The following is a 17,632-nucleotide window of genomic DNA, read 5'->3' as shown; positions in this document are numbered from 1 at the left end:
GTTTGCAGAGAATTCAGTATCTCAGTTAAAGCAGGGAAACTTGTCTCTTGCTTATTCTTTTTCTTGCGAACTTCACTCTTCTCAGAGAGTCTGTATTTTGATTCCTTGCTCCTCTTCTTTCTTTCCCTAAACTCTCTTTAAATATAGTAGTAGCATTTCCAGTAGGGAGAGCTGGAAGAAAATATTTAAAATGGATGTTATTAGGGAACATTATTGTATGTGGGGACTTGAGTTACTAATTTTTTTGATTTTAATTTGTATAGTTACGCGTCATCTATATTGTATATATAAACTTTTGGGAAGATTGAATTTTGTCTTTATTTTTGTGTGTTTTAAACAAACAGCCTCATCGATGCGACCAGTGTCCGATGTCATTTAATGTTGAATTCAACTTGACACTTCATAAATGCACTCACAATGGTGAAGATCCTACGTGTCCTGTGTGCAACAAGAAATTCTCCAGAGTAGCAAGTCTGAAAGCTCATATAATGCTACATGAGAAGGAAGAGGTAATTCATTCAACCTCATGATTTAAGTTTTAAAAAGACAAATATGTTATGCTGGTTGTACTTAATCCCTCAGCAATATGTTTTAGATTGGAAGATTGAAAAAATGGTCTCATTTAGAAGAAGCACAAAATTTCTACTGGGGAAATTATTTTAATAATAGTAGCAGAAATTATCATATCAGATATAAACATGTGTTGCAATCCTGTCTTCTTTAACAGAGAGAATCTGTGTGTTCTATAATTGTCATACCTAGTCAATGATCATTAGTTGATGAATGTGCTGTAAGTAATACTAATCCTACTAAATATTTGGCTCTTTTAGTTATTTACAAATACTTCTATTTTGAAACAACTGGTGTGATTTTATGTACATTGATAAGCCCATATGTAACAGTCCGTGATAATTTTTTGATGGCTGATGTAATTTTAGATAATTCCTGCTCTTAGTGTACCTCTGTGTGTATCATAGAATCATTCTGGTTGGAAAAGACCTTTAAGATTATCTAGCCACACCTTGAACCTGGCACTGCCAAGTCCATACTTGAACCAGAGCTACCACGTAGCTCTGCATCTATGTGTTTTTTGAAGACCTTCTGGGATGATGACTCAACTACTTCCCTGGGCAGCCTTTTCCAATACTTCACAACCCTTTCAGTGAAGGAATTTTTCCTAATACCCAACCTAAACCTCCCGTGGCGTAAGTTGAGGCCATTTCCTCTTGTTTTACCACTTGGTGCTTGGAGAAGAGACCAATTCCCACCTTGCTATAGCCTCATTTTAAGGTAATTGTAGTGTGTGATAAGATCTCCCCTGAGCCTCCTGTTCTCCAGGCTAAACAACCCCAGCTCCCTCAGCAGCTTTTCATAAGACATGTTTTCTAGACCTTTCACCAGCTTCGTTGCCCTTCTCTGTACATTCTTCAGCACCTTGATGTCCTTCTTGTAGTGAGGGGCCCAAAACTGAACACAGTATTTGAGGTGCAGCTTCACCAGAGCTGAGTACAGAAGGACAATCTCTTCCATTGTGTTGATGGCCATGCTATCCCTGAAACAAGCCAGGATGTTCTTGGCCACCTGAGCACACTGCTGGCTCATATTCAGCTGGCTATTCACCAATATTCCCAGGTCCCTTTCTGCTGGGCAGCTTTCCAGCCACTCTTCTCAGCCTGTAGCATTGCACAGGGTTGTTGCTCCACAAGTGCAGGACACAGCACTTAGCCTTGTTGAGCTAGTATATTTTAATTACTGCTGAGACTTTCACGATCTATTTTTTGCATCGTGAAGCTGTTTATGCTATTACTATCTGTAGGAAATGGTTCCCTCTTCAATATTGTTATCAGTTCCTATTTTGTCATGTACACAACAGAGTTAAAATGAGAAGACTTCAGTACAATTTTGTTAGGTGTTAATCTATCTGTAGTACTAAACAGTTTAATGGGAGTTTATTGAAGCAAATTTTTGGACTGCTAAAAGCATTAGAATAAGGAAATTGAGCATCAAGGAAGATGCCTAAGAGTGATTTTTTAGTATTAATTTCTATTCTTAAGCTACTCTGATCTTGATACTAGGCGCAGATGTTAGGAGAGTAGATTGTGTGATGCCTCACAATTAAAAAAAAATAAACTGCAGCTTAAAAATTAAACTTAGAAAAATATCAGCAACTTTCAATTGTGAATTAATATGCTCTTGTAATTCATTATGACTCTGTGATAAAGCAGATGACCATTGCAATTAATTCAGAGAATTGCAGGAATGACTTTCCCAGTGATAACGTTCAGGGCCTGAGCACTGAAGAGCTGGAATTTGAACTTGAACCATAGGGTATTGAGCAGGGTACTGGCTGTCATTCAGTTCTTCAGGATGTGGAGTATAAGAAGTTAAATTAGTACTGGAGTACATTCTACCTCTTGTTTGCTGTCACTTTCTTGCCCTTGCTGTTAGATGGGTTGAAAGTCTGAAAACAGAGCAGATATGTACTCGCTTAGGGAAACATACATAGCGGTGGAGGAGGCTATTGTACAAAGCTGAGGTTGGGGTAACTTTAGTCTTGTTTTGTGCTCCATCAGCCAGCTTTATCTACAGGTGAGTGCGGAAGTAATAAGAAATTGGTGTGATTAGCTTCTTAAACTGTCAAATTAGGTTTGTGAAAGTATATCTGTGTTGAAATGCAGAATTTCATGATTGATTGCTCCTGTGAGACATTCAAGAAGTTCTCTGGGCTATTGAAATCTAGCTTGCAAAAGACTAGCTTTTATCCTATTCTTTGGTGACTTACGGATTCCCTTGTGATAAACTGGTGTAACAGGAAGCAAAACAAAAACACATACACAAAAAAAACTCCGTGTTTGAAATTCTTCACTTTCAGGTAGCTTTCTTCTTATAAGTCATAAAGAAAATGCCTAGTGAAATATGTCCAGCTTTGTAGAATATTCTTGTGTTGTCTCATTCTTCTGAATAATGGTGGCACCTGATGTTATTTTTTTGATTTGGTGAAGAAAAACTTAATTGAAACTTAAAATGTTAATTTATTACTTTAAAACTGCAAATATGTCTTCTTTGGGACAAGACGCCTCTAGGAAAACCTTAATGTATTGAGAAAGTTGAAACGAATGCTTGCTAAAAATGTACGTTGTTGGATGTGATAAGATGAAGATGGGTAATATAGGCTGAATGAGATGAATAGAGTTGGATAAAGCTGTTGTTGATTTTGGAAGTTTAAGTCTTATGTAGCAGTATATGAACTGCCTTCTTTCTTCAAGTGTCAGAAGGGTTTAACCCCAGTGAAGTTAACATCATGCAATTACTTGTTCTGTGTGTGGTGGTGTTTTTTTTGTTTGCTTGAGTGGCAAAAAAATAAAATTGGTACTATCTATTCCAGAGAGAGGCTATTTGGTTTAATGCATTGCTGAGTTTTTTTTCTTCTGCCTTACTTTGTCCTTGCTTTACTACTTCTGCCTAATTGTCCTTGCAAACTTTACTATACTGAACAGAAATACATAGACTTTGTATCAAATACTTTTTATTAGATTATTCTTTTGTTTGTGCAAATTGCTTAATAAGATATGTCCAACTTAATGTAGATAAATGCATGTGTCTGAAAAATGCTGAGAAAAGACTGACAAACTGTTTGGGGGGCCATCAGCTTGGTATAGTATGCTTTAGAAGTTTCTCTCTGTGTAATTTTTCTCCACTTGTACCAAAGGATCATCATAAAATGAATTTGTTATATAAACTTTCTTTTGAAGAATATTTTTATTCAGACTTGAAAGTAGGTCCTGGAAAATAAAGTAATATTTATTGGACCACACTGTAACTTCATTCCAGTAATCATGATCTCTAGGTTAAACTAAACAAGTCATCTTTGAAGTAGTATTTAATTTCATTAAAGGACTTATCTTTGTCTGGCAATTAAACATTGGCAATATTACAGATTTTTTCAATTTTTTTTTTTTTTTTAGACTTGGGAAACAATTTTGTTGTCAGAGCATTTTAAAATAGCACTGCATATCCTTGTTCCTCTTCTAGTTTGCATTACAACAATACTTGACTTTGAATCTTCCTCCAAATTTTAGAGGAACTGCATTAAACATTGCAAGTATGATTTCCATTCTAAATGGCTAAGTAGAAAGTGGCATGGTTAAAATAAATGGATTGAAGTGATACCTGTCAAAAACATTGTGTCACTACTTATTTCTGTCTTGTCTAGGTAGATAGCTTGAGGTCAGTTAGCATTTAGTGTGGTTTAATGTTATTGTTAAATGGTACTCTGTATCATTTCAACTGGTTAAAGTGTAAAAAAACTGAATCTGAAGTTAAGATATTTTTGGTTAGGAAGTGGTATTTTTTACAAACGTTTATGTAGAGCATAAATGTATTCTGTGTGTATCTTCAAATAGCCAACCAAGGAAATAGGCAGTGGAGATGACCATACTGCACTGCTTGTTGCTGCTGTCTTATGAACTATTTCAGTATTTACTTTGTGAAGTTTCTTAAAAGATAAATCTTACCGTAAGTATGCAATGATTAGCACTCATAATTTATATTGTGAGGCTTAAACTTTTTTTTGCTTGTATACTTTTATTGCTGCTTGCTTCCAGCTGCCAGTGTCCTCAGAAGTATACATGCATCTACTTGAGCATACAGCTGTTTGTGAATCTTTTTAAAAATCAGTCTCTATTATCTCTTTCAGAATCTTATCTGTTCGGAGTGTGGAGATGAATTTACTTTACAGAGTCAGCTGTCCATACACATGGAAGAACATCGTCAGGAATTGGCAGGCAGTCGGGTCCACAGCTGCAAATCTTGCAAAAAGGAATTTGAAACTTCCTCACAGCTAAAGGAACATATGAAAACTCACTATAAAATAAGGTGACAGTCATGGGTTTGTAACAAAATGGGCAGATGTTACTTTTGTCTGGGGAAGGCAGGAATAGCATTTCCAGTCATTGAAGTACCGCTATCTGTAGAAGGTCGCTTCCTTTCTTTTGTGTGCTGTTCTGATATGGCACTTGTTTTAAATCCTTGCTAAACTAGGCGATTCCTTTTTGAGGCCATTTTCTTGCTGGTTTTGTATTTAGGAATCCATACTAAACACAGTTTCATCTGTCAGCTACTTGTAAACACAGATTTTTTTTTTTTTTCCTGACACAGTGCTTTTTGAAGTGCGTTTGTATGATTTCAAAGCCTAATAGCAATACATTGAAACAAATGTATGTTAATTTTATATAGCAGTTACTGTAATTGCAAAAATCCTAATGCTTGTCTTTCGCAAAGAAGAAAGTTCTTGCAGTTTAATCATATTTTGCTAGTCCCCATCACAACCTGCCATGAGTTGTAAATCTGAAAAAGCACAAAATGAGGAGAAAAAAAGAGGCCTGATAAATGCTGTTCTTAATTTTGGTCAATATTCTGTAATATCTTTCAGCTCTCTATTTTAACTTCACTTTTAAGAAGGTGAAGATAATTTTATGTTAGAGGAAAGCAGCACTTCCATTGGTTTAGTTTATACATTAACAAAGCCTAAGGTTTTGACAATAAACTTAACAGACAGGAAAAAATACATTTTTAAAAATGAGAAATATGAGGTATTTCCAATTGTTTTTATTAGCATCTGTCTTAGGTTGGGCAATCTTGCTATTCCTGTTCTAGAAGGTTTAAAAATGAATTGTAGTTTTCATTTGCAAACTGAAAATTGAGGCTTTGGAGTATAAAGTTAGATAAGCGTATAATACTAGCCAAAAGGTGAGTTCTCATTGTGGATGTCTCCTGTGTAAGTTAAGATGAATAAATAAAGAATAGATGCATGAATATATCATGGTAACAGTGATTTTTGAGCATTAGGTGTGTTCCGTTTTGATGTAACTGAGATATAAGTATAGTTTTAATTTGCATTTTGTTAAAAATGTTGAAGATAGGAAGTGTTTTTTTAAGGAGAAAAAAATAGATACAACTAATCTTGGCAGGGAGGCTAGTGACAAACAGGTAAAACAATTATTTGTGGTATTTCTTCTGCAGATTATTTCTTTTATGAGTAACTTTTGTCATTTTGCAGGAAAGTAGAGCTCAGTGATCATTTGTTAATTCACGTTTAGGAAAATAAAGATTACTTTTGTATTCAGAGCTTCCTTATACAAAATTAACCTTATTTATCAATTTAGGTGTAGTGACACATTGCATGTATATCCAAGAAACTATTGTTTGTAAAAGTTACTTACTGTCTTTCTACCTGCTCTTCCAACGCAACCCATGTATGTGAGCAAGGTTAATGAATTGCATGAGTATTATTTCATCACAAGGCTAACACCGCTCAGACCTTCTCTGTTTCAGTAGAAATGATTTTGAAGAGAAAAGCATGGAAATTCTGAATTTTGATATGACACAGTCCTGTCATATTGTTCAGGTGAATTATGAAAAGTTAGCATTTCATCTAACTTGACAGTATACAGTATAGTATTTAAAGTTCAAGGACCTACATAGGTAGTTAAAATTCTTATTTTTTGATTCTTGCTTTTAATTATAAAATAAGCTTGCAATTTGTAGGACCTAAGGAAAGAAGACTTTTTTGGAATGTAGCTGCTACTTTCCCAAAAGGTATCTGTTATATGTCTGAAACATTTGAATAGAAACTATTATGAAGTTATAATTTTAATCTTCCACTAAAAAGAAAATGGTCAATGTATCTGTAAATGCTGAAATATTTCAGAAGATGACCTGATCTTGAAGGACTGCTCCTGCAGTTGTTTCCAAATTAGTTATAATTTCTTTATTAAAATGTCACAGCCATGCTATGCAGATGTTATTACTCATCAGAGAGCATATTGGAACAGTCAGGCACATCTAACCTGAAATGGGAGGAAGAAGAGACTAAAAATCTGTGCTACTATCTGTGCTGCTTTTCAGTCTTCAGCAGATGTTACTCTGGATAATTCAGTAACTTTAGCAGACACAATTGACGTGTATTAATAACGGTATCACCCAAACTCTGCTTTCTCTGGAAGAGTATAAAAAGTATAAAAACACACAAAATTTGTTTCAAGTAACTGGAAGAAAAAATGTGCTGTCCTTTAAATAGACAATGTAGACTCTGACTCTGTTTTGGAGTAGAAAAATGCATCATTTGAATAGAAGTTTAAAGATTTCATCTTATACACAGACTATTACTTCCCTGCTATTTGTCACATTGTTGTTACCAGTTTATGTTTCAAGGTATATTTTTGTACATCTGATCCATGTTAGCTAATCTTTATTTCTCATTTTCTGTAGAAAAACAGTAAGTATTAAAATCTGTAATTTCAGCTTGCCTTGAGCAGTATTGGCAAGCTGAATTACTATATAGGCATAAATAATCAGGTACTAATGAAAATGTGAAGTGGTCTGTATGTCTTAGTAGTTTGCCCACTACATTCCATTTTCTGCTTCTTAAACTGAGTTGTAATGGTCTGTAAGGTGTCCCAGTTTTTTTTCTTTTTTTTCTTTTTTTTTTTTTTTTTTTTTTCCTGGATAAAATTAGTTGTTGTTTTTCCACATTTATGTTGCTGGTTTTCAGCCGTCATTTAAACTAGTTAGGTTGATTTGTAGAGAAATCATTTATAAAGCTTTGTCCCATATATTACTGTAGCTCTGTGGAGATTGTGATACATATTTGGGATATTAAATACTTAACCTGTTCTTGTTAGACATAAGAAACTGTGTTTGTCTCTGCTTATGAGATCCTCATATGTAGTTGAGAACAAAGATTTTGCTGTGTTCAAGGAACAGAAATGAATTTGCAGTGTTGAAAGTTCCCACCAAAACAATACTTCTGAAGTTTCTCTGTACTTCTAGCAGAATTTACAATGAAATTGTCTCTGGGGAATCTACAAGATGTATCAATTTTACTACAGAAATAACTGTAAAATTTCTATAAAATTCTAAGTGAATCTAAAGGTCTCCAACTATTTCCATTGTTCTTTAACTTTTAAAGAACTTTTTTAAACTTATACACCTGATAGTATATATGTTCATAAAATTAAAGGTGTATATTAAAAAATGATGTAAAATAAATTCCTTCAAAATAATGCTTAATATTGGGATTAAAAAGAACTGTTTTCTTTAACTGACAGGGTATCAAATACCAGATCTTATAACAGAAACATTGACAGAAGTGGATTTACCTATTCCTGTCCTCACTGTGGAAAGACCTTCCAAAAACCAAGCCAGTTAACTCGACATGTTAGAATACACACAGGTAAGACTATGAAAGCAACTATTTTACTAAATTCTATTACCCCTTGAAATGTTAAATAATCTTCTCCCCGCTGGGATGTGAAACATTATTATGATGTTACCTGTTGGTTTAAAACACCCTTTATGTAATTGCTTTGATTAGGAAAATTTATATGCTTAAGATTTTTTAAAAACTTTTCATAATGATATATGTCTGGAAACTTTTAAGTACTTCGTAGGCCTTGTTTATTACAGAATGACACTTAATTCTTACAGTTTCAGAGGGCCATAAAATTTGGATCTCTGGATCAGGGCTTGTCTGTTACTCTAAATAAGATTTTGCATATTCTATAGAACAGATTCTATAATGTATTTCTACTGGTTTTGTGATTTAAAATGAGAATAAATAGTAAATTAATGGCATTGCATTTGTTTTTATATTGATTTATTTAAAGTTAAACCCATATTTTCTCTGACTTACTGTAACGGCCACATTCAGGATGTTCAAAGTGAATTTAGTAGGAGATAAGACTATACTTTTGGTATTTAAAGGAGAGCAGGAGACTAATCAGTTTTGCAGAATGAATAGCAGGTGGTTTGGGCTAAATTAGTTTTAAAAAAATGTATATTTGTTTAATCCTTAAACAATAGAAATAACTGAAAAAAGTGGTGTATGAAATTAATACAAAAGTTTAGGAGGAAGTGTACAGAGAACTGTATGAATAGTTAAGTTTTAACCAGCAATACGTAATATAGGGTGAGATCGGATTTAAATAAAGCATTGATGCGCACAAGTGATGTGCAATTTGTATGTATTCTCCATCCTATGAATAAATTGCTGCTTGTTTAGTTCTTAGCTAATTAAAGTAGTAAATTATCTAATTGCCCAGTGTTCTTTGTATTAGCATTGTGCTCAGACAATAGCAGTATCACGAGTCATTGTGTGTAGGAATGACAGTTTGCAAAGAGAAATAAAAATACCTTTAGAATTCCATTGTGTAATCTTTTCATAGCAACATTCAAGTTTTATAGATTTTAGTTGTGATGCAGTGACACAAGAGGTCACCCTTGTACCTGCTTTAAAAGTTGCCTCAAAATAATATCCAAAAAAAGTCATTAAAAATAGTTTTCTTATTTTAGAGTCTAGTCTCTTTGATACATTATTTTAGCTATTTGGATCAGAATTAAGCAAAATTATAGTTGGTTGAGGACACATTTGTGAAGTTTCGATAAGTTCGAGAACATCCACAGTTCTCTTGAAGAATAAAAAGACATTTGTCTATTAGGGAAACCAGAGACAAAAACTAGTCTCAATCTACACATCATCGTATGTCATTTCAAGTTTCAAGTTGTTAGGAAACAGTCATTTAAGACAAGGATTCTATTATTACTTTAAATCCACAGCCACTCTGTCTGGCATACGATTGCTTGAGGCACTCTGTAATATATGGGAGAATTTAGAATATGTACATCTTTAATTTTGGAAAGAGTATGTCTGTGGTGCATATACAGTACTACGCTACCATCATAGTTGCATTACTTCTTTCTTTTCACCTCTTTTTTCCCTCCTCGGGTGCTTTTGCATAGTAGCTTTTTAGATCCACAGGTTGAGTGAAGCTGTTCTAGTAATACTTGTACAGGTTTCATTAAATTTACATACTGCAATAATCACTTAGGCTCTGTGAAAGTTTCAAATCTTTGTCTAGATGCTATGATTAGTGTTTGAAGTAAACAGTCATTGTCAAAACACCTAATAATTTGTGTTTTTTTCTCATCTGTGTGCGTATATCTATCTACATGCAATAATTTATTTAGTGATAGAATTTTCCTTTCAGATATGGGAAACTGCTAACATTTATCTAAAGCCTCTTACCCCACAGCTGCCTTTTTTTTTTTTTCCCCCTTTAGGTGAAAGACCTTTTAAATGTAGTGAATGTGGAAAAGCCTTTAACCAGAAGGGGGCATTGCAGACCCATATGATCAAGCACACTGGTGAAAAACCTCATGCTTGTGCCTTTTGTCCTGCTGCCTTTTCTCAGAAGGGCAATCTTCAGTCACACATACAGAGAGTTCATTCAGAGGTAAATGCAATTATTCATAAAGTGGTTGGTGCTAATATAGTGCTTATTGGTGTTTAACCTTTCGTTCTCAGTATTTAAAATGTACTGTTTGCTATTTCTATGCGCACTGGTGCTTTCTTCAGCCAATATAGATTTTCTGCTGTAGTATAGATTCCAGTTTGTTGTTTTTTTTACCAGCAAATTCAGCTTGCTTAAAATAGCTTCATCTGAATAAATGGATGCTTAGGATAATTAGCAAGGCCTTCATTTACCATTGTCTTTTCGGTGCATTGAAAGATTAAAACGTCGTGTTTCCTTTAATAGCTAAAAATGCTACTTACCTCAGTATTGAGAGAATGGGGTCTGAAATCAGGTGGAAGTAAGCCAAAACCAGCAAAGTAGAAAAGGAGAAATTTCAAGCCCAAACACCATCTCCGATATAAAGCACAGTTGATAATTGTCTTTGAAGAATGCATCTTGCAGCCTTTATCAGAAGCTTTGCAGTTACAGCCAGAAAAGAAAAATAATGAAATAAGACTTAAAAAAAAAAAAAAAAAAAAAAAAAAAAAGAGAGAGAGAGAGAGACCTCTTTATGGCATATTTTTTAATGCTGACATTTTTTTTGACAGACAATTTTAAAGATACCTAAGGTACTGATATACATGTAATACAGTCTGAGCAACACTGGCTATGCAACTTTGCGCAGTAATTACTGCATTGATTCAGAGAGTTGTGGTTTGAAATACCCACAGAAAAAGATCTAGTTTTGATTTTGGAGGTATATTTTGGTGGTAAAGGTAGCTTTTTTGTCTTTTTGCTGCATGCAGGCTGCCCTCTCCACTCTTTATCTCCGTTAGGAGAAAGAATTACGTTCTCGTTTTCAATTTTTGTTACAATGGCAGATCTTGTTTTTTATTTTTTTTTAAACTAAGGAACCTTCTAGTATGATAGTTTCTTATTTTTTGGATACAGTCCTTCACTGAATGTTTTGTATTACTCATGGTTATATTAAATCATGTTTACACTTCATATGGATTCATGTGACTCTTCTTCCTTATTATTCACAACTTTCTATACATGCAATATAAAATACATATGATATACCTATATCTATATAAAGAAAAATGCATCAGCATTAATTTTATAATTTGCTTTGGGGTTGCTAAGTTTTGGGGTATCAAGCCAAGTATATTTTTCACCTTTTTTGTCCTGTCATAAATACTACCTCCTGGTCACATCTCCAGCATTGTTGCATGATCCTGAGTGCTTATTTTAGTTATGACTTCGGATCTTTTTTTTTTTCTTGTTGTCATGATTTCCTTCAAGATTGTGTGCAGAACTCTAATTCTGAAGCAGTCAAATTGTTACAGGTGGTGATAAAACAGGATGATTCCCACTTGGTTTATCACCATTTGATCTTATCTGTATTTTGTAGTTGATAACTGGCAACAAGACATTTCAGAAAGAGGTAAAGCTTAGTGTCAGAAAATAGAATTCAATATTCTATTCAACTTTTAACTTACCTGTCTTTCACCATTCTTTTTTCATGCAGTACTTAATAGCCTTTGGTCCAATCTCTCACCTTTGTTTTACTCAGACCTAAAAAAAGGGATTTTATTTGTTCTTGAAAATTTATCAAAGGCACTTTTGCACAAGTAAACAAAAGAGAACCAAAATCTTAAAATAAACTATCTGCATTCTTTCCCTTCATTTTTTTCCCAACTTCAGCATGTATTCAGTATGTTGTTACTTTTGCAGGCACATCTTACTTTATCAAGTTGCATTTTGGTTTTGTTTCTGAGTGTGTAATGGTAGGAAATTGTAAGGAAAGAGAAATCTGAAGCCTGATTAGCCAGATGACGTTTGTCTCACTCTCTGGTGCTTTCCAGTATTGAGAAGTGGAGATGAGTCATGCACATAGATTACAGTTGACTTGATAGCAGACTGATTCCATAACAAGGTATCAGTAACTTGGAGAAATAAATCATTTTAACTCTCATAATCCCATTGTACATTTGTTACGCAAATAAATAATGTAAAAGATAATTAGGCAGGTTTAGGGAAAATGTACTTAAACACTTTTGTTTTCCTGAAGGTCAAGAATGGCCCTACGTACAACTGTACAGAATGTAGCTGTGTCTTCAAAAGCTTGGGTAGTTTGAATACACATATCAGCAAGATGCACATGGGTGGTCAACAGAATTCTGCGAGCTCTTCAACAGATGTATCTCATGTTACAGCGGTAAGCTTCACTCAGTATATTATGAAAATTCCCTTAAGATTTTAGTTGGGTCTATATTTTAATTCCAGTAATTATTCATGTAGCTTTGGTTCTGACCTATTGTAGGTTTATTGTCCTTTTTTTTAGATTTGTCCTTTTGGAATTGATTTGCATATCGGCACAATGTAGATTGGCCAAGTAAATGCAAAAAAGGATTTACAGTTTGAGGGTTTAGATGAAAATATGATGTAGAATAACATCAACTAATTAAAACATAACTCTGGTAGTTACAAATTGTGTGGGGAGGTTTTCTTTCTATGTAATGAAACTAATTTGGAAGTTTTATTGGAACAATGAAACCTAGATTATTCCAAGTACCTAAGAACATTAATTTCATAAATTAATTGTTGGTGTAATTCCTAATCTATGCAGAGGAGATTCTTCTTTTGGGTGTTTCTTATAACTTGCTTTCAATGTTAACTTCTTATTTGACAAGATTGTAAAGGAAAAAGCTTTATTAGTAATGCTGAATGTGTTTTTTTTCATTACTGAAATAAAAGAAAATGCAAAGATTCAAAAAGTGTTTTTGCTTTCATTTGACTATTTTTTTTAAACCAATGCATGTTTTTACTACATCATATTTTCTTCTTTGAAGAAAGCTTCTACCTTTTAGCCTTTCTTCTTCTATTGCTTACCATTTCCAACTTTAATGCTCTGAAATTCAGTGTATGACAAGTAGTACCAGATTTTGAAGAGGAGGGTTAAAATTTGAAGTCTCAGCTTCATTATGCAGCTGTATCTTGTTGACAACAAGTGTCTAGTAGTGTTGTGTGGAGTACTATTTTTCTTTAGATTCTATAAAGCTGTTTTTATATTGCAGATTGTTTCCAGGTTAATTCGGGGGGAGGAAGAATTAATGTGTCCTATTTACTTGCAAGTACATATAATCTATACCTCCTTTTGTAGATCTTCATATTCACGAGTTTTATCTTAAAAGCAGAATGGAGAAGGATTCCTTCATAGCCACCTAATGTTTGCTTTCCCTGGCCGGCTGTGTTTTTCTTGCTTTGTTTGGCTTGATTATTTTGCATTTGAATTGCACATTGATATTACAGAAGTGTATTGCCATTATCTTTGTCTCATGCATCTATCTCTGCTTGCATGAAGGCAATGGAAAATAATCTCTGTACAATGGTATAAGCAAAACAGAAGAAAAGTAATTTTAAAAACAGATGCCAATAAGCTTAATAAGGAAGAACAAGGATGACTGACATCTTAATTGTCTGTTAAAAGTATTATAATTTCTATATTTAACTTTTAATCTGAAATTGCAGATATGTAACAGTTGATTGCATATTTATTGCTGTAGAAAGATGGTATGTTCTTAGATTAGCACTACCATTCTTACATTAGAATTGACTTCCTTATCCTGATCACAACATGCGGATCTTCTTTAATAACAGGTTTCCTGTATAATACTTTTCCTGTTCTAAAGTTCTCTTTGTCATCCCTTGCTATGGATGTTGGGATGAGCAATGATTATGTCCTAAATGCATGCATTCCTAAACTTGATGTCAGCTGTATTGCTGCACTACCAAAGAAAGCATTATTTTCTGATACACTGGTACATCTTGTAAACTTGCTTACTCTAGGGCTGTTATGTATTTGCAGCATCAGTGCTTTATAGCTCAGGTATGTTTGTTTCTAAAATTTATGTTTAATACCTATAAACTATGGAGCAACACAGGTGATTCTATGTACATTCGTATCTCTCCCATAGTCTTTTTTTTTCTCTTTCTAGTCTCAGTACTGTGGGAAAATGAACTGTGGTACTTAAGATTTTTTTTTTTTTAATTTCTTGTACCAAAGCTTAAAATACTGTTTTTATTTCTTTGTAGGACTCTGTCACCCAGCCTTTAACAACATCTCCTGCTAATCTTTTGCAACCTGTTGATAATAAATGGAAGAATGTAAGTATAGAGCATTTTTTTTTTTGTCAAGAATAAAAAAGGGAGGAACTTTACAGAATTTGGTAAACTTTCTGGTGGAAAAAGATGCACAATTATCCACTATGATAAGTTCATCAGTTAATACATGAAGGCAGACTTATTGGTGATCACAGGTAGGTATTATGGAGAGAAAAGACTTTGAATAGGGTGCATTATTTTCAAAAGCTTTTCAACAAAGCAAGCTCCAAAGAGGAGCGGATGACCTTTTTGTCAAATGTTGAGTGCCTATTTTCTTAGACTGAATCTGAAAATTGAAATTAGGCTCCTGTGTCAGCATGTCCCCTTGTGCAGTTCCTTCTACTTGATGCAGAGTGCTGGTTCCTGCCCGCTAGTAGGTGCTGGGAGCGATGGTTCTCCATTCCCACCTTCTTTGAAGAAGTGTCTGATAGTCTTCCCTAGCAAGTGAGAGAACAGTCTCCAATTCCATCCTTAGCCACAGGGTCTTCAAAGTAGTGTCTTCTCAAATGAAGACGCCTTCTCAAATGAAGCAGCCTTAGTAGGTGCTGGGTGCCCAGGCCGTTTGTGTGCAACTTTGCAAAATTAGCTTTACTGTGTATGTGGGGAATCTAGGAAGTCAAGCAAAGGCAAGCCTGACTTTGTAGTCTAGCAAAGAAAAAACTTGAATTCTTTCCCCTTGCTAGGGTGCCTTCTATTTTTAAACTAACAACTATATATTGTAACATGTATAGGAATTTTGAGGAAAAGGAGCATATGGCACCACCCCAAAACTAAAACTTCAGTACAAAGAAGAAAGCAGCAATTTTGTTACATGCCTTCAAAGTCTCATTCTTTATTTTAAGATGTGCTTGCTCCCATGCTATCGGATGTGTGCAGCCTGGGCACATCTGGGCAATTTGGCCCAGAAAAATGGTCCAAATTCAAAGGAAAGACATTTGCAAGTCTTCTATAACCTTTTCAAGCCTTATTATTATGGATATTTGATATGTTAGCAAAAAGCGAAGTTTTCCTTGCCTGCAAAGATCGGTTTGGTCTTTTTATTTTGAGAAGATGGCAGTTTTCAGATCACTATTCATGATCTGTATTGAAAGATACAAGAGGAATCACCCATCAAAATTCTTGAACTATATGATGTGTTTTGTTATCAAAGAGATTCAAGGAGCTGCATCTATTTTGCTCATCAGACAAAATATTTAATGATGACTTGATCTTCTGTTTTGCAGAAAAAGGAAAAAATCTATAATCTCTGAATTAAAAAGAAAAGGAAAAAAGACTTGTGGGTTGAAACTAGATACATTCACACTTTGAAATTATGTAGGGAGTGTTAGTGTTGGAGCAACTCAATGAAGTTTGTTAGCAATAGAAAGTTACCATAATAAATTACTTGATTTAAAAAAAAAAAAAAGATTAATTTCTGTACAGTTACTTCACTTGAGGGAGTAATTGACTCAGCAGTGCAGTCTGTGTTAGTTACACAGCCAGATCAGAAAGCCCGTCATCACAAGGTTCACTATTCGATTCCACACACTCCATATGTTCACTATTCACTATTCCACCAATGTGGAATTAGAGTAATGATATAATACTTCATTTTCTGTGCTATTTTTAAAATTAGATATTTAATTATTCTAAGGGAAACCTAGAAAGAGGTCACATACTGAAATGCTTATAGTTTTTTTGTTAAATTAGAATCTGAGAAGTTTTTCCATCTGTCCCACTGGTGAGGTGAAAAAAGATGAACTAATGATAAAACTGATAAAATAGCAAGTGTTATTCGGTTGCTTGTATGTGAGAAAAATGAGAGAAGGGTTTGTTTTATATTGTCTCATGCAAAAAGACGTTAAGAATACTTCATGAAATTCTCAGAACTCAATTGGAAATTGGAATCAAGCTGATTTTTCTTCATACATTTCTTTGGAATTATTCTCAAATATGGTGACAGTGTCACTTTAACTGTCTTGTGCAATGTGTCAATATAAAGAAAATCTTGGGGAGCTTTCAGACTGAAAGAAATATTACATGCATGAAGGCTAAGATTGTTCTTTGTCAAAAATGATCTAAAGAATATAGTGTTTTGTATATGCGTTTTTGCCTGGAAGTGATTACTTTTGGAGAAGGGAAATATTAAAAGCAAATATCCAGTGTGTTCCAAGAAACAGAATTACAGGGCCAGCCACTATGTATGAATACATATTTATTTTTTTGCAGTAAAATGATTAAAAGCATTTGTTTCAATAATGGTATATTTCTGCAGTGTGTTTCAAGAAAGAAAAGTTCATAAACAAAAGAGAACTGAATGCCTTTGTGATTGTAAAAAGAAATATTGATTTTTTTAATCTTTGTTTGTTACTAAGGTGTCATAAGGATGCAATTATCAAATCAGAACTGAAAAACGATTTTTAGTCTAAAGATTTTTTTTGGGTATTTGAACACAGCTCTGTATATTTAAACTCTCAGAGTATAAGTAGTTTCTTTTAAAGCTCAGAGATTTAGAAGTTTGAAAGTTGGAGGCAAACAAGTTAGATTGTTCTGAAGAGTTTCAGTGTAACAACACTTTAATACAAAAATCTCAGCTAGTAGAAGTTTTCTAAAGGACTTGTTTTTAGTTAAACATGAATTATAAAAAGACAACCATATCAGTGTCATGTATCTGTTTTGTACTTTTCATGTGGCCTCTCAATGTGGAATTCAATAACTGATACCTGTGTTTTGTAAACTGGTTGAAGGTTCAGTAGTTGCTACAAACTTAATTCAAGCTTTAAGCTTACAGTTATGCATCTTGGGAAGAACTCCAAAAAAAGGCAGTGAGAAGACCTTAAGTGGCAGATCTGTGTGAAGTAGTCTGATAAAAGTCCTTGTAGTGGACAGTTAACAGACATTTCAGATAAGGGAGGTTAAGAGATAAGTTCATATATACATTTTATCTTCCTGTACAAATATACTGCTGTATATTTCAGGCCACACATTTCCGGTCTCCGCTTCTTCAGCAGACAGAAAACCAGGTGTCTTCAGCTACTGCTAATCAGGGACAACAGGCTGTAACCGATGTCATCCAGCAGCTCCTTGAGTTATCAGAACCAGGTCCTGTAGAAAATAACCAGCCTCAACAACCTGGCCAGCAGCTCAGCATTGCTGTGGGGATCAATAGAGATATTTTGCAGGTAAGAGCTCTG

The 17,632-nt window shown here is 34.1% G+C and overlaps 1 protein-coding gene across 8 annotated transcripts in view; it reads left to right on the top strand.

Moving 5' to 3' along the window:
• Positions 1-17,632, top strand: part of ZNF236 (zinc finger protein 236) — a 69,872-nt gene that overhangs the window by 12,477 nt on the left and 39,763 nt on the right. For all 8 annotated transcript variants that reach the window (XM_084507777.1, XM_084507783.1, XM_084507778.1 and 5 more), the window contains 7 exons: positions 345-509; positions 4,697-4,875; positions 8,109-8,233; positions 10,120-10,292; positions 12,367-12,513; positions 14,391-14,462; positions 17,417-17,620. In XM_084507777.1, the coding sequence (XP_084363903.1) occupies positions 345-509; positions 4,697-4,875; positions 8,109-8,233; positions 10,120-10,292; positions 12,367-12,513; positions 14,391-14,462; positions 17,417-17,620 (1,065 nt within the window). The remainder of the gene's footprint in view (positions 1-344; positions 510-4,696; positions 4,876-8,108; positions 8,234-10,119; positions 10,293-12,366; positions 12,514-14,390; positions 14,463-17,416; positions 17,621-17,632) is intronic.

Source organism: Aythya ferina, assembly GCF_964211825.1.
Source record: "Aythya ferina genome assembly, chromosome: 2".
Classification (NCBI taxonomy): Eukaryota; Metazoa; Chordata; class Aves; order Anseriformes; family Anatidae; genus Aythya; species Aythya ferina.
The sequence above is the reverse complement of the archived record's forward strand: the minus strand, read 5'-3'. Positions and strand labels throughout refer to the sequence as shown.